At 41.5% G+C, this 17627-nt stretch overlaps 2 protein-coding genes across 3 annotated transcripts in view; both read left to right on the top strand.

Annotated features, from left to right (window-relative positions):
* Positions 1–839: 839 nt before the first annotated feature.
* EDEM2 (ER degradation enhancing alpha-mannosidase like protein 2) lies at positions 840–12560 on the top strand. Of its 2 annotated transcripts, none has more exons than XM_072403622.1 (11): positions 840–1514; positions 2514–2624; positions 4179–4218; positions 5044–5149; positions 6331–6456; positions 6964–7157; positions 7259–7400; positions 7983–8107; positions 9628–9772; positions 9853–9974; positions 11012–12560. In XM_072403622.1, the coding sequence occupies exons 1-11, from the start codon at positions 1240–1242 to the stop codon at positions 11471–11473; spliced, it is 1848 nt and encodes a 615-aa protein (XP_072259723.1). In that variant the 5' UTR covers positions 840–1239; the 3' UTR covers positions 11474–12560. The 2 variants fall into 2 exon arrangements, with proteins under 2 accessions (XP_072259723.1, XP_072259722.1); XM_072403621.1 differs by having other exon boundaries at positions 842–1514; positions 6946–7157.
* Positions 12561–14160: 1600 nt separating this feature from the next.
* The window catches only part of LOC140325666 (short transient receptor potential channel 4-associated protein-like), a 21090-nt gene continuing 17623 nt past the window's right edge, over positions 14161–17627 (top strand). The window contains exon 1 of the mRNA XM_072403620.1: positions 14161–14374. Within this exon, the coding sequence (XP_072259721.1) occupies positions 14255–14374 (120 nt within the window). The 5' untranslated portion in view covers positions 14161–14254. The remainder of the gene's footprint in view (positions 14375–17627) is intronic.

The raw sequence follows: 17627 nt of genomic DNA, 5'->3' as shown, positions 1-17627 counted from the left end.
TGTACCCAAACCCCCCCTAAAAATTATTCCAAGGTTTGTGCCTAGGACAGCCATCTATAGCCAGACCTAGAGCATACATCTGATGAAAGTAAGCTGGGATCAGCTGGATAGGCAGATCATAGGGATAGGGATCCTGGGTAGGTCAGCCCGTGATTTTGTTGTCAAAAAAGTCTCCTTGCACACAAGGTTAGCACTTCGAGTACCTCCCAATTACCATAATCAAGACTATCTGTGACCAAAGGATTTTTCAGAAACCGACACATCCGGGAGTGTTGATTTCCTGGTTTCTTCCACTGACACTACATTGCAACTCATTGTGTCCTCAGCTGGCTGTAATGGTTCCTCTCCTGACCCCCACATTTCTATTGTGTATTGTAGCAAGGGGACAAATCCAATGGGTCAGCAATCTATTCTATATTAGGGGCTTGTTCAAGCTGGCATGCGTTTCCATGCAGAAATTGGTAATTAGCTCAATGCACAGCACATACATTGCCGTCATTAGTTGACTTTCTTTGTTGATGGCACCACCACTCATTGAGACTAAATGTGTGCCCGTGTCTGAGGGCAGCACGGTGGCTCAAATGTTAGCACTCTGGCCTTTGCAGCGCTGGGCAGGACACTATCTGCATGGAGTTTGCAGATTCTCCCTGTGTTTGTATTGGTTTCCTCTCACATTCCAAAAACATGCAGTTAGGTTAATTGGCTTCTCCCCTTCTCAAAATTAACCTTAGACTGTATTATAGACATAGGACTATGGTAGGGACATTAGATTGTGAGCTCCTTTGAGGGACAGTTAGTGACATAACTATGGACTTTGTACACCGCTGTGTGATATGTCGGCGCTATATAAATACTGTGTAATAATAATAAATGCATAGGCATGTGGCACACCTTAAAGCATGCACTATGTTTGTGTGCAATCTGATGTGTTTGGCAGCTCATTCAAAATATTGGTCTGCCAGTCACATCCCATTGCAACACAAATGGCCATGTTTGCCATGGATGAGCCCCAATCCCTGCACCTTACAGACCCCAGATCAGCCTCAGTTCCTGCACCATTAGCACCGCAGGGGTTTACCTTAACATCTGTTACCCACAGACAGGCACTGTGGAAGGGTGGGGTGACATCAGTGACATCAGCTGGGCCCAAAGCAGTTTTCCTTTCATTGATTTTTAGTAAATAGTATTTCTTTTTACTGCTTGTACCTTTTTATTTTGAACAGTTTGCCAGTAGTAAAGATGGAGTCCTCGTCGCTCTTACCAGAGGTATGTGTCATCACTACTGTCCAATCAGAGCGTGAGAAACACGCAGCAGCCAATGACAGGGCGGCTCCGCGCCAGGGTAGGAAGTGGGCGTGGCGTGGTTGTCAGTGGGGATGTGGAGGTGCAGGAGCTGAGTGGGGTGTGATGGTGGCTGTGTACTATATTGTGTGCCTGGGGCTATTCGCTTCCGTCCTCCCGACCCACCATGCCAGGCACAGCCAGGTCACAGAGCAGGACATGGCTCACTATAGGTATGTCTCACATATTGCACCTTACCTGGGCACCTATACTGTATATAGTGTACACAGGAACTGCCATATGCTGCAGGAGCTGATAGGGCCACCTATGGATACCAAACAAACCTTTTGTAAGAATACTACAGGGTAAAACATACATTAAGGTTGTGTGGTTGGCTGTTCGGTAGATTTCTCCTCACTTCCTGTTCTCAGGACAGGAAATGAAAGGTAAGCTTTCCAATGGAGATACAGCAATATGAAGATAATAACGTAATTTATATAAATAGAGAATGTGAGGTTGACTTCATGCTGTGTCCCCATTGTGAAGATTTGCTCTGCTTCCTATTAGGATGACAGCCAAAAGAGGAAGTAGAGAAACTCTTCCCCATGGGGTCACAGGCACCCCCTGCCTCTTTAGCTGGAGTTAGTTTGGTTATAGAATGCCTGCAAGCTTCTTTGCCAGCGCTGCCACTTTAACCTGGTCCTCCTCTGGGATTGGCATCCTTGACCTTCTTGATTGGCTGGCATAAATCAGATGCTTCCATCCTAATTTATTCAGACTTATCCAGAATACACAGAGGTGCCCGGGTAAGTGTACATTCTAATCGTGTTTGACAGCAGGAAGGTCTTTAGCTTTAATACACACAGTGATATAGGGGTTGATTTGCAAAGGGTAAATGTGTCGGATCCCCATAAAGGTGCCATTATTTTTAGGTTAATTTTCCCCATTCAGAAATTTGCAATCAGCTTACCTCTAATTTTAGAACTGAACTCTACTAGCATTTGCATTTTCAATCGCGGTGAACGCCATAGCCTTGTTCACCACTTCCACATATGGCGATCTGTTACTACTTCCCAGGGAACTGAACTGGGGTAACTTTGCACTTATTGGTGCCGTACCTTAAGTCTCGTTTGAGGTAAGATTAGATTTCAAAAATGGAGAATTAAGATGTCTGGATCTTGCCTTCTTTATAAACATGAATGATTTCAGTAATCTGAACTTTTTTCTCCCAGGGATCGGGTTAAGTCCATGTTTTATCATGCCTACAACAATTACCTAGACAATGCATTTCCATATGATGAGCTGAGACCGCTGACATGTGACGGCCAAGACACCTGGGGCAGGTAAGCTGCATTCTGGGCTTTTCTAAATGATGCATGTTGCTACTTTTGTAGTATCTGATATCACATGACATTTGGGGTTAGATCACACTAGCCATCACATTAGGCGGTCTTCCTAAACGGTTAACATTGGATTAAAATCAAACTCTTTGTCATCACTTATACAAGTGTTTTTAAGCTTTTGCAAGCAATTTTTTCAAGTGATTGCAAAAAAAAAAAAAAAAAAAAAAAGACTGCATCACACTGCAAACACCTGCACAGGCGTTACAGCCTGGTACAGATTTTGCACACCTAGTTGTTGGCAGCAGGGAGTAATGGCGCCTTGGCTGAAACCTGCCCTTAGATTGCTTTATCACTAAAGCGCTGTGTATTCTAAACAAACAACTTGGCTTTTTTTAAAGTAAAATACATTTTTTTATTTTTAGTGCTGCTGATTCCTTGCAACCTTTTTCAGCTTTGTTCTATCTATATGCACTCTCTCCAGAATTGCTTTAGATCTGATAGTGACAGCAGTGCATCATACTAATGTGTTAGGGCATGGCTGCTTATGGGCATTCTACAGATGCAAGGGCACAATTGTAGTACTGTTGTCAACCTATAGCAGGAATTGCCTGAACAGGGACCTTCATGGCAGCATCATCAGGTATTTTATAATCTCTACAAGAAGAAAACCCATACAGTAGATTCCCAATTATCCGGAACTAGGATAACCCAAAAACACAGATAAGCGGCAACTCACAGCTCCACTTTCTTGATTGCTCCTGAAACCCTAGTGGAGCTGTGGCATGTGTTCTGCATCAAAGAAACACATACCACAGCTCCGCTAGGACTGTGGGAGCAATCTGGAGAGTGGAGCTGTCAGGAGAGCTAAGCAGATCTCTGCTGATTGCTCCTCTCTGTGATTGACCAAAACAAGTCTCCCCATTCAAGTCTAGTGCTAAATGGCTGAGAAACCTCAGTTAACCAGAAACTACACTTATCCAGAATCAGCCATTCCCCATAGTTGCTGGATAATCAAGGTTCTACTGGATTCACCTCTCTGCCTGCCCATGTCTCCTACCTCCACTTCATTCCAGCCCTTCTTCATTGGACATTTCAGCATTGTACATTTTTTGGAATGGTGAATGTCTGTAGATTCATTCTCCGACCTGCAGTCCTTTAGTAATCTAGGGGTCAGAGGATAGAACCAGCAAATGAAGGAAGATTTGGCATGGTCATGGAAGGTTAATGTTTATTATAGGACGCTTTGTATCGCAGTAATTGCATTGAGTTCTTCCATAGACTGTCATATGGGAAGAGATCCTTCCTGTCACAGTTGGGGAACACTGTCCCCTGGGGCACCTGTTTATTTCAACAAAATTTTCTATCTTCTTGACAGTGGAGAAATTTTCTGGCATGAAACCAAATAGTGGTGCAAAATAAATGGTTGGGGACCGTTACTTTAAACCTTGTCATTATGATCTGATCCTTCTCTTTACAAGTGCACCTGCAAAACAATATTTCTAAAGTTTTGGCCAAACGTTCTATTGCTATTTATTATATTCTTTTTTTTTTCAGCTTTTCTTTGACGCTAATTGATGCACTGGACACACTGCTGGTAGGTATTTTTTTTGACCAGAGGAGAGAAAAAAAAAACAATCACAGAAAACTCACTGTACTATGAATTGTAAATGACTAATGACTGAGGATGGTCTTACAGTGAGGTTTGGTGTAGTCACCACTTCCTTGGGTGAGACGCTGCATGTTGTGTCTCACCAATGACAGCCCAATATAGAATGAATGGCGGTGCCTGCGTCCCGATCAGTACCACTCGCTTCTGCCTTTGGTCCCCCCAACCTTTGTCATTAATCTGCCGCAGACTTAGGAATGACTGGTCAGGAAAAACATCTGTGGAAGAGAGTACATTGAGGTTCTTCATCCTCCCTCTCTCCATGGAACAGAACATCATTGTGTTGACAGCGCTCGTTCATTCATCAGTCACTGGAAACCATCAAGAAAGATTGTTTCCAGCAAGACATCTGACGTACATTGGTCAGCTGTGCAGAGCTTTAGTGACACTTGGTTATCACATTAAATAAACATTATAAAACTTGCTACACATAAAACACCTTCAGTAGTCAATTGGTACATCCAGGCCTGCTAATTGCATTATAAAAATGTCAAAAATCGCAATGTTACAGGCAGGATTATGGAACCCTGCAAGTTTCCTGGAATATGAGCCAGAAACGTAGCAGTGGATCTGTAATATAATGATATTCCCTGTATTGTATTGGTGGTTTATTTAGTTTGTTGATAGGATTCTATGTTTTGTATGTAAATAATGATACAGCCACTAATGTTCTTTCACATGCCTAATAAACCTTTTTAAAGCTGGTATAGTGCATCATTATAATAATCAATATTCTGCTTTGAATTGGCACAGATTATCGGCAATACCACAGAATTCCAGCGAGTGGTAAATGTTCTCCAGGACACCGTGGATTTTGACATTGATGTCAATGCTTCTGTGTTTGAGACCAACATCCGAGGTTCATGTTATTATTTGCCCTTCATTTAAAGTATATATGTGTGCTTAAAGCATCAGTCCAACCAAATGGGGTGCTTTAGGAATAGATAGAGCCTGGTGGGCTGTATTGGCCACTGGAGTCTTGGACACTACATCTGTGAGATCTCCTCGCCATTATTCCTGTTTCTTTCTGCTTGAGAGTTTCATATGTTCCTGGTTCAAACCCTACTGTTGCATTTCCCATAATATACAATAAATAAAAATTCTAGTAGGGAAAGTGAACCTCTATAGCAGGTCTGCAGACCCTAGCAATGCAAACAAGGAGATCTCACAAATACCCTCAAAGACAAAATATACCTGTTGGGCTGTTTAAGGCCACAATGTCTACCAAATACTGAAATATCAGTTTGGTATAAATTATCCCTTTAATAAATAAACAAAAACAGACAAACACTATATTTCGCTCTGGCCTTCACAGGATAAGTAAATTGCACTTTGCAAATTCCTTAGAACTGTGTCAGACTAGCTCCATCACTTTCTTTACAAGTTTAAGAATAAGCATATTTCGCACTGCTGGCACAGACTATTGCAGTGGGATGGTATTTTAAAATGTTATTTATAGCTAAACTTTTTCTGACAGGTTAAGGGAATCACATTGATTATCTTGTTAAGATCTTGTCAAGTAGTGGAATGTATTAAAGAGCAAATGAATGGTCAGTTCTTGAAGGTGAAAGCATTAAAACCCATCAAGAATCTGAGCAAGGGCCAAAAATGATGTTTAAATGATTGTTTCTGGTATGCTGTAGGTAAAACCTGCCATGAGTGGCTCAAGGAAGGACAACTGAGAAAGTGACTATATGGTATTGATTGACCAAGGTTTACTGATTTGCTTTTGATTGTGGGGTCTCTATCTTATGAACCCAATAAGGGTTTCTTGCTGTCTGTCACTCCTAGTAGTATTTATCCTCCTTTTGTTATCCTCTTGTTTATCCTATAGGAATCTTTTAGAAGAAAGTGGGAAATACTGCAAAAGAGTCTTTCTCAAAGTAATATTGTGCAAACAAGCAAGATGGCCAACAGTCAGAACAATACTTATTTTACAACATAATGTTGGTTATTTATATGCAAGTGTGTCATTTCAATAGATTAATTTATGATATTGAAGTCTTTGCAGGTCACATAATAAGCTGTAATCTCTTTCAGTGGTGGGAGGTCTTCTTTCTGCTCATCTCCTCTCCAAGAGAGCTGGCCTCGAACTGGAGCCCGGCTGGCCATGTTCTGGTCCTTTACTACGCATGGCAGAAGATGCGGCCCGAAAACTTTTACCAGGTCAGCAGACGCTTCATTTTTTTTTTTTTTTTTTTTTTTTTTTTTTATTTGTTGCTTTTCAGAGCTGCCGGTCTCCTGCATTTTTAGGGTGGGTTTCCCAATGGTGACAATAGTGGACCATGCATTCATAATGTGTACTTAATCGTCTCACAGGAAATAGTGTCAGGGTAAAGGCAAGAATAATGGAAGATGCTTTCTGGTGGTATAATATGAAGGTGCAGGTATATCTAGCATTCATTTCAATGTGCTTTGTCCATTATCACTTCTACAGTCTAGAAGTACCAGCCTGCAGAGTACATTTAAGTGGATGCCTGAGTTGCCATATTTTATATATTAATGTATGTAGAAACCTTCTGTCAGAAGCAATTTTATTTTAACAGTAAAATGAAATTAGAACTGGTATAAAATGTGTGTTTCTCTTTCATGGTTTATGTGTACATTGAAGATAAATTACAGTTTTTAACACTGTTCATATTTAATGATTTGCAGCTTTTAACACACAAACAGGCATGCCTTATGGCACAGTGAACCTTCTTAATGGTGTCAACCCCACAGAGACACCCGTGACTTGTACGGCAGGTATCGGAACTTACATCATTGAATTTGCTACACTGAGCCGCCTAACGGGAGATCCGGTGTTTGAAAAGGTGGCAAGGCAAGCTCTAAAAGGATTGTGGGAAAGTCGTTCTGAGATAGGACTGGTAAGGGAATATTTGTAGACTGATTTAGTCACCTGCCTAATATATCTTTCATGTTTCATAATTTCTGCATTGAGTACTTTTCTGTTTTATTCCTCAAACAGGTAGGAAACCATATAGATGTCATGACATCAAAGTGGGTGGCCCAGGATGCTGGCATAGGGGCAGGTGTGGATTCCTACTTTGAGTACCTGGTTAAAGGAGCCATACTTCTGCAGGATGAAGAAATTATGTCTATGTTTCTGGGTAAGAACTAAAGATCGTCATGTCACCAGACCCAGACCAATAAGCTTAAAGTAACTAGATCAACAGGGGAATTTCTGGAAAACCATTAGTGATGTCTTTCGGTAGCAACACAAATGGGGTCTCTTCCTCCCTCCTGTTGTTCATGGGTTCAATTTGGACAAAACCTTAAAACTCAGAAGAGGATTAGTGACCACCTATTAAGGCTCCCGGGTGCATAGTGACTGGGAGCAGTACCACTAGTCTGAACTAGTGGAACTGCAGAGTACTTATCACTGCGCTCTGATCTGTGGGTTAATTGAACCCAATGCTACTCCCCTACTGCTAATCGGATGAATTGGCATTCGGAACTAAAGATGTGTGGGTGATTTGCCACAATGTTTGACAACCTATACTCTAATCCTGTCGTTCCTAAAAGAAAAAATATCTACCAGCCTGTAAGAAAGTGTCTTGCGCAAATTTCAATTGCCCGTAAGTTATCTTTCTAATTCAGCCATTGCACTCATTGCAGCTATTGTAGTTTTTATGTCTAATATGTTTGCCATTATTCATATACTTTAAAGTACATGTTTGTGTTTGATTTAGAATACAACAAGGCTATCCAGAACTTTACTAAATATGATGACTGGTACGTGTGGGTGCATATGTACAAGGGCACAGTCACCATGCCAATATTCCAGTCTCTGGAGGCATTTTGGCCAGGATTACAGGTAATACTTTTGTTTGCAAATACCCTGCAGTAACAGCCTAGTTACCTAACTGCCTTATTGATTGAATAACCTTTATGAGTCAGAATATACAATATAGCAAGTTAATCCTAAGCATTTTAAACCTGATGTTTTTGTAACACTGGGCATTAAAAGAGTGTGATTTTCTTTGCTGGCCCATTATGGTCTTTAGCACTAAATATGATATACAGAGATAAGCATACTTTATTATATGTTGCAAAGAATGGATACATGCCTTCAGTTGATTGGCATGCCATATTGACAAAAAATTGAAACCAATCTTATATCTGTTGTCTAATGCAAGTGACCATAAACCAACCCTCCAGGTCTTTTGCACGCATATAGAGATATTCTACAAAATTAACCATGAAAAAAACAACCTTGTAAAGATTGGGAATCCCAGATATGACTTCAGTATCAATTGAGGATTAATTACCATTTAATCACAGTTGTTATAGGTTTATTTTTACCTGAGGGTACAAACATTTCCACTAGTTTCCACTATTGTTTCTGAATTGCCCAGAGATTTCTCTTCAATATGGTGTTCTCCCCAGCTCCTTTTAGGAGCTCTGCTGTTTTCGCATGGTGACTGAAAAGTTGGGTCACAATACAGGGGCCCCACCCTCCAAGAGCTTCTTTACACTCAGCTTAAAAAAAAAATCCAGGGGGGAATATCAGGACAATCTCCCATACTCTGCTTGTTGAAAGACATCAGCCCACCAATGGCCAACCTTAGAATATAGGATAAGTAAATAAGGGGCTCTGATATACAGCACAAATCCAAAGGGCACCTGCTTATGCTACATGTGTGGGAAAACTCTTGCCAGGTGCAGCAAAATTGAAGCCAAGAAATTCAATGTAAATTGTAAGAGAAAATAAAACCACAGATACTAAGGGGTCGATTTATAAAGCTACCACCCTCCTACTGCTTCTTCCCATCCAACCTAAATTAAAGTGTAGGGGAAATATTGCAATGGATATTATTGCAATTCACAGATTTCTTCTGTACTTTTCACAGAAACTGAATTCAAGCCTCTCGCCATAGTCAGACATAAATACAAATGCGTAGTGCACTGTAGTGGCAATCAGTCTGTTTGTTTCGTTTTTACTCATACCAGTTAACAGACCTTTAGCATATTCACCCAGCACTTACATAGTGTACAGTTTCATATCATGCTTCAGGGGAAACCTCATATTCACAAAAAGCAGTCTCGCGCACTCTTTGTACCTTCCTGGAATGTCAGCTGGTCGTCCCATCTGCTGTGTGATGACTGAGCTGTACTGCTGAGCTGTATTTGTGTTGTCTTATTCCAGTGGGACAGGGCAAAGAGGTGAGTGAGGGACCTCAGATGTCTGTATTTATATAAAAAATAGCAAACATCAAGCCTCCTATATGCTTTTTTATAATACTTGATGCCCAATATATTTCTTGTTTCACATTACCAAATAGAAAATAAACCACCAAGGAGAATTTCTACTTATCAGTTCCATTTGTTTTCCAGAGTCTGATAGGCGATATTGGAAATGCCATGAAGACATTTCACAACTATTATACTGTATGGAAACAGTTTGGTGGATTACCTGAATTCTATAACATTCCTCAGGGATTTACTGTGGACAAAAGGGAAGGTTACCCCCTTCGGCCAGGTATCCTTTGGTATAACATTAATGTTGTTAAAACGAAAAAAAGGTCATACAGACCTATAACATTTGTGTGTATTTTGCAGAACTGATCGAGAGTGCAATGTATCTGTATAGAGCCACCAAGGACCCTGTACTGCTGGAGTTGGGCAAAGATGCTGTAGAATCTATTGATAGGATAAGCAAAGTTGGTTGCGGATATGCTACTGTAAGTTTCCCCACAGTGATACATGCAACTTCTTCAAAGAATTATTTAGTGTACACATTCCTGGTAACAGAGCGTATGGTCATGACTTATTGTCAGTTATTATTGTGGTGCTGTTTACGTTGGTAGGGAGGCATGAATAACAAGAGTTACTGAAGAGAGTTCTGCTTTAATGTAGAACCATGGCCTTCCATTAAAACGTGCTGCAGCAATTTATTATAACTCAATATGCTCTTAAAGTTTTCTTGTTATCTCCTTGCAAAACACTACAAGTACTAGTTGATCTTGCCAATTTAATCCACAAAATGGATTGCATGATGCATTTCCTATAACAAGGTGACAACTAACCTGAACTCTTACTTGATTCTAAGCACTCTATACACTGATTCTGGATTTGCAGCTCTGAGCTCTGTTGCTGAAACCTTTCCACAGTCACCTGCAGTGTCTGGGAGGAGGAGTGTGTAAAGCACAAGTGAAGAAGGATTACTGGGCAGAGTCCTTCTCCTCCTGTGTCATTTTCTGTATCTGTTTGTCATTTGCAACTCCTATTTAATGTGTAGCGCTGCGTAATACATTGGCGATATATAAATATTGTTTATTATTATTATTAATATTAATTTAAAAAGCTACTGCTTGGTTAATTATAGATTTGTGGAGGAGAAGTAGTCATTTAGGTTGGAAGAAGAGGACACACAGAATAACTGTACTGTTGGTGTTTTAGTGTACATGTGTGCTTTGGTGAATTAATTGCCTTTAATAAATGTATTATATGTTATATTTATTTAGTTTAGAAAAAATGTAACTGCTGAAAAGGCTTTAGTTTAGCTTTTGTTTGATTTCCTTTAATAACGTGTTGTCACTTGGTTAAATGAAGTAGAAAGCTAACAAATTTACTAGATCTAAAGCTCTTGCAGGCTCAGTATAATTATTTTCAACAGGTATTAAAGCTATGGTACAAAAAAATATGTTCATACTAGTGACATGCTGCATTACATATCATTTGTGATTTTTGACAAATGTACCGTCTGATTTTCCTGTAGGTTAAAGATGTCCGAGATCACAAGTTGGACAACCGCATGGAGTCTTTCTTCCTAGCGGAAACCATAAAATACCTCTACCTTCTGTTTGATCCAGATAATTTTATTCACAACGACGGCTCTGAATTTGACCTGGTAGTAACTCCCTACGGGGAATGTGTGGTTGGGGCCGGAGGCTACGTGTTTAACACAGAAGCTCACCCCATAGACCCAGCAGCGCTGCATTGCTGTAAGAGGGACAATAAAGAAAGGTGGGAGATGGAGGACCTGGTAAAGGAATTCTTCTCTGAAAAAAAGAGAACTGAAAAGACCAGAAAAGAAGTCTCCAAAGATCAGAATTATCAGGATATCTATTCTACTAGCTCTCAAAACAGGACAAAAACCAGACGCTCATCTCTGCTCCGCTGCCCCAGCCAACCGTTCACCTCTAAACTGTCAGTCTTAGGACAAGTGTTTCTGGATTAATACTGGATGGGGAGAAGACAAAAGGGTGTTAATATTTTTATTACTCTTATATGTGTACATAAAGATTTTTTTTTTTTTACTTTAGTGGGGATTTATTTTTTTACAACAAAGGTTCGAAGGAACCGAAAATAATAAACATTTCACTGGTATGGTTGATAATGATAGGTGTCTGGCTCTTGGAGCAGATTTCAACCCAATCGCCAAAATTTGGATGGAGCAATCTTTACCTTAGAATATAAACACATTGCAATGTTCCAGGTGGCACCGTGTGAGCTGCCATAGGTGCCTGGCTTACCTGGGTCTTGTTCCCTTTCTGGCTGGCCAACACCATTCTTTTTTTCTTTAATAAACTTTAATCACTAATGTGATCATATCTCATTAGATGCATCTGCTTGAAAATGTTTTACCCCACAATATGGCTTCATTAGATGAATAAAGTTTTATAAAAGGGGGGGGGGGGGGAATTTTTTTTTTTGTTAGTATAGTTTTAAAGACCTTTTCAATCTTTCAAGCTCCCCAATATTTATTATATTATTTGTGATTCTTTCCATGAATGTATTTGTGTGGGGGTCTCTTTTTGGGGTTAAAAAACTTTGTTTCTGTTTACAAGTTGCTCTTTTGGGTTGACACATGCCTGTCCAGTGGAGTCTTTACGTGCCATTGTGCAGTCATGTTTCTGTGTTGTCACCAGGAAACCTCCCCTAAACCATATCATGTAAAATATTAATGTAGTTTAACATGACATTACCATCAACCAAATTCGGTAAAAGCAATGATTTTTTAAAAATGGATTTTGATATCCAGTGCTTCTAAAAACAAAACATCATTCAGCGGGGGTTTAGATCTGCTCTAATAGTTTGAGCCATTGTTCTTGACCTAGAATGCTTTTAGTGTCAGTCGTCATATACATATTTTTTACTGTGAAAATGTAGGATCATCATCAGAGTGAGGGTTTACAAATGCAGACTATGTATTTCTCTATGAATAGGTTTCCTACAAAGGGATTTTCTACATCAGCCGTATAAGGAACCTGTCATAAATGAGCCGTTAATAGAAAAATAAATATTTTAATAATGACATAAACCTATCCTGGGGTCTCTGGTATTTTAAAGTGTTGGGTATAGGTCTTGTGACTTTATGGTAAGGGCTAAAGAAAAGTTACACATGATGGCAGGGTTTCTCATCCGGGGTTCCTTCAGCAATTTGTATCTCTCAGGTCAGTTGAAGTGACACCAATGATCTTTTTGGCTATCTGTAAGGGTGGCATTCTTCCCAATGGCCAGCAATGCACGAGGATTTCTTCACACTGACCACCAAACTATACTCATACAGTATATTGTGTAATTATTATATAGTAATCATAGTAGGGGTTCCCTGAAGACTTGAAAGTTACTTGGAGAGTTTCCACATGTTAAAAAACACTGCAATATAGCATTATATTATAAAAAAGGGACATAACAGAATTATTTGGATACTCCGGAATATGGAGTTGGACAATCAACCACTGAAGTGTACACCACAGACTTTGTGAATCAGGCTTGTTGATATTCCTCCATGGCAGATTGATGTGCACCAGCCATCTTTCACGATCCTTTCCAATGACAAAAGACTGAAAGATGCATGAATGAGCGCTGTACATCTATGGAGAACGATGGAGCGGCACACTGCTGTGCTCTCTCCCCTTTACTCGTATTGAAGTCGTTTGTTTCTCATCTGATACCAGCTCTGAGGGAATTATTAGATGAGAATCATCTGACATGTGTACGTAGCCTAAGGCTGTGTGTTTCCACTACTCCAGTAATTTTAAATGAGTGCCCCTCTCCCTTTGTTTTTTTCTGCACCATCTCTGCATTGACCTGCAAGTGCCTATTTTAGTGGTGCTGCAAGGAAAAGGCGCTGGCCATATACTAATCTATGGCTGAAATTAGCACGTTCATTACTGTGCATACAGCCTGGGGATCAGGCAAGCTGCCTGCAGAGAGCAGCAGAAATCTGGGATATGAAGATGGGAAGGTCACAACTGCAAAGCAGAGCTATCACCAAATTATTTAAATATTTTTATTTATATAAAAGCGTGGCAAATCCTTTTACATAATAAAAAGTTGTTTTTTTTTGAAGATCATCGGAGCTGATACAGCTGCTGTATTTTTCAATGGAGAAGAGCTTGCTTGTCCACCACCCTCTCCATAGAACAAAACACGTACATTGAAATGCAACTGCATCCCTCAATGCAGATAATTTCCTACTGATTACATATGGATCTGCAATAATTTACACCTGGATTTCAGCTCACAAAGTAAATGGGGGAAAATCCAACATTTTAGGAATGTCCCAAAACAAAAGATGTTGTTTTATCTTCCAACAGCCGCCAACTTTATATCTAAGAAGGAAATTCTCCACACATTGGAGGAATTTGCTCAAACTTCCTGTTGCATCACTAACCAGGAAGTGAAAGTAAATAACCCCAATTATACACTGACAGTAAAAAAATAACCTTACAGGGCTTAAAAACCTATTACTTTAATATTTATTTTATTACTAATATTATTTATGCACTTTATTATGAAATGATCCATGACTATCTATGAACACTATGCTTACTGCTTTAGCACTACGCTACCCAGAATGCCCCGCGCTCCACTTCCTCCCAGCTCCCGGAGTAATTTCCGGGGTTCTATTTCCCGGCATGCCCCGCAGGGCGCTCCGTTGTTATCGCTCTGGTCCGTGTGGTGGCGCTGTGTCCGCTGGGTTGTCGCTGTTTGTTGGGTGGCGGACGGATCTATGGCCACATCAGGGGCTGCGTTACCGAGGCTCGGCCCGGCGCACCGCCGTGGGGAGAATATAGTGAGGCGGCTCCAGAGAGCTCAAATTACCGGCTGCGGCCTGACCAGGGGAACTCAGGTGAGAGGCCTGTGGGGGAGGGGAGGCCCTATGCTATGTGTAGGCCTGGGGTACATCCCTGGCATTTCCTGTGTACAGCCTCCCCAGGTCACACCACAGGTTTTCTATTGGATTTAGGTCTGGGCTGTCATTGGGCCAACCCAAAACTTCTGGTGAAGCCATTCTAGGATGTATGCTTGGTATCATTGTTATACAGCCGGGTGGTCACTGAAAGGTGCAGGGTGGTGCGCCCAGCGAGGAGGAGCCGGGGAGAACCCTGCGGCTGCCGGATATGTGAGCAGCGCAGTGGTTAGCACTCCGGCCTTTGCCCCGCTGGGTCCCAGGTTCGAATCCCAGCCAGGACTCTATCTGCATGGAGTTTGTATGTTCTCCCCTTGTTGTGTGGGTTTCCCCAAGTACTCCGGTTTCCTTCCACATCCCAAAAACATGGCTAGGTTTATGGGCTTCCCCAAAATTGTCCCTACACTCTAATAATGACATAGGACTATGGTAGGGACATTAGATTGTGAGCTCCTTTGAGGGACAGCTAGTGACTTGACTATAAACGTTGTACAGCGCTGTGCAATATGTTGGCGCTATATACTGTGTAGTAGTTGCTGAGGGGACCAGTGATGCTGTGCAAATCCCTTCCAGGTTCCCAATTAGCCTGGGTGTGGTATCTGATGATCAGATTGGCCATCGTTTAGGTTCTTATAGCTAATTTACCGATCAACGACTGCGATTTTATGTGCAACACCCTTCAAAAAACATCCCCTCCATCAGAAGAATGCGTTCCAATGCCTAGGTAATTCTTTTCCTTGATGGGTGCAATTGTTTTGACTGGAGGGAGGCGGTCTGTGTGCATCTCTTTCATTAATAATAATAATAATACGCCCTATTTTTGAAGCGCCAACATATTATGTAGCGCTGTACAAAGTCCATAGTCATGTCACTAGCTGTCCCTCAACCCTACCTCAGTCATATGTCATTATTACTGTCTATGTCTATTTTTGGATGAAGCCAATTAACCTAACTGCTTGTTTTTGGAATGTAGAAGGAAACCGGAGGAAACTCACGCAAACAAGGGCAGAACCTGCAAACTCCATGCAGACAGTGTCCTGGCCGTGATTGGAACCTGGGACCCAGCGCTGCAAAGGCCGGAGTGCTAACCTCTGAGCCTTCCTAAGACACAAATATGCATGTTTGCCGTATACTAAAGCAGTGGTCCCAACCTTTTCTGTCCGGCGCACCACTAAATTTACCGGCTCCTGACCGCGCATGTGTGGGGAGCCAGGTGTCACTCTATGGGGAAGAAACTTCCTCTTTATGATGTCATGATGGAATAACCACGCCCACTCTCTCATTGAAGATCTGGACCTGGGATGGGAGAGTGGGCGGGTTGTGTCATTGGAGCCAGGTAATTGTATGGGTGACATGATCTGCGGCTCTGGCCGGTGCATCCCCCCCCGCGGGGTCCTTCTGACCCCCTCTTGGGGTCCTTCTTCTGACCCCCTCTCGGGGTGCACTGGCCATAGCCACAGACCACCAATTGGTGACTGCTGTACTTATTAGTATGTGAGTACATTGATCTATCTGCAATTTGCATTGGGGCTGAGCTTGTGTTGGTAGCTTTAAAGGTGTGTGTATATTCCGCCTATATTCAGGTATACAGAAGAGGTTCTGCTACCATAACCCAATGTTTTATATAAACCTTATGCATCCCTTCTGCTATGTTATCTACCTGCAAATTTAGCACAGTGGCTTATGTTATATTGCTTTTCAATGATGGGGTCCCAGGCTGATTCTCACCCAGAATACTGTCTTTGTATCTTCCTCCCATGGTAAATGTTGGCTCTTTGGCCTTTGTGAGCACCAAGGTACCAGGTTCCGATCTTGGTCAGGCCATTGTCTATATGGAGTTTGTATGTTCTCTCCAAATTTATCTGGGTTTCCTCCAGGTACTACGGTTTCCCCCTACATCCTAAAAACATCCACGTCCCCACAAATTTGTCTATGTATTGTGTAAAGCAGACCTAAACTAAGGCTACGTACACACGTCAGATGATTCTCCTCCAATAATCGTCTCAGGGCTGTTATTGGACAAGAATCTGGCACGTGTACACCGCTCGTCATTCATGGATCCTTCCTGGCCGATCCATGAACAGTCGTAATGAAAGTGAAGGGGAGAGAGCACAGCAGGGTGCCACTCAGTCATTCTCCTCTCCTCTCCATAGAGCAGATCTGCACTCTATGTACAATCCGCGTTCATGCATCTGTCAGTCATTGGAAAGGATCGCAGCCTAAAGTTTTTTTTTTGTTTGTTTTTTTGATGGCGTGGTTTAAAACCCTTTTATTGCCATTGTGATAAAGACAGAATGGGAGCGCAGGGCTTCCTGAGATATCCACGTCACGCATCCCAAGAGGCTTCTGGCTGCTCCGAAATCAGACATGCGCAGAAGAAGCTTTTTCTTTAATGGGGAAAAAATGTCGATCTTACGCATGTGCCATGAGATGAGCACTCTATTTTTCCTCATTTACCGCAGGCTATGTCACCTGATCTGTCACCTGCGCAGTGTGAGATTGGATGACGTAGGCGGAAGAAGAGGAAACAAGATGGATAACTGGATGTGTTTTTTTTTTTTTTAGTTCCGCTTTAACCGTCTTGGAGGTATTCCCAAGTGTGAATTTGGGATAAGAAAAAAAAAATCCTAGGTGCTCCCCTCGATCCAGCGGCGTCCTCAGTTATCCCCGGCTGGCTTCTGCATCACATCCCCGGTGTGATCAATGTAATGTGTAAAACGTCCGTACGCCTGGGAGGTGTGGCTTGGCGGGAAATATAAAAGCTGATTACATTGTAATCTTTAAAACAGGGGTGTCAAACTCTGACCCGAGGGCCTAATTTGTCCCCCAAAGGAATTCTAAATATGAATTGCAGCTTGCCTGCCACGGCATTGAAACCGCGCCACTACTACAATTCCCGGCATTACTTGCGTCCATAGACCAGCGGCCCCGCATTGGACTGTTTTATTGACGCAGGGAATTGTAGTAGCGGTGCTATTTCTCTATTATAAGCTTGTTTCAGATTGAATGTTAAGCAAAACCTCTTTGTTTCCGTATGAAAAGGTTTTATATCTAATGAGTAGGAAAAACTTCCTCAATTTTTTCAATAAACTTCAAGTTTGGCTTGTGACTTTGTCAAAGTTTTTATTTTGGCCCGCAGTGTATTTGAGTTTGACACCACTGTTTTAAAACATTAACCACAGTGATAAAGTTA

The sequence above is a fragment of the Pyxicephalus adspersus genome, chromosome 3, assembly GCF_032062135.1.
Source record: "Pyxicephalus adspersus chromosome 3, UCB_Pads_2.0, whole genome shotgun sequence".
Classification (NCBI taxonomy): Eukaryota; Metazoa; Chordata; class Amphibia; order Anura; family Pyxicephalidae; genus Pyxicephalus; species Pyxicephalus adspersus.
The sequence above is the reverse complement of the archived record's forward strand: the minus strand, read 5'-3'. Positions and strand labels throughout refer to the sequence as shown.

Excerpts from the sequence above, each read along its gene's own strand:
- EDEM2 (XM_072403621.1), top strand. The coding sequence starts at position 1,240 with ATGGAGTCCTCGTCGCTCTTACCAGAGGTATGTGTCATCACTACTGTC. Across the intron at positions 1,515-2,513 it reads CAGGACATGGCTCACTATAG|GGATCGGGTTAAGTCCATGT; the intron begins GTATGTCTCACA and ends TTTTTCTCCCAG. Across the intron at positions 6,457-6,945 it reads GGCCCGAAAACTTTTACCAG|CTTTTAACACACAAACAGGC; the intron begins GTCAGCAGACGC and ends AATGATTTGCAG.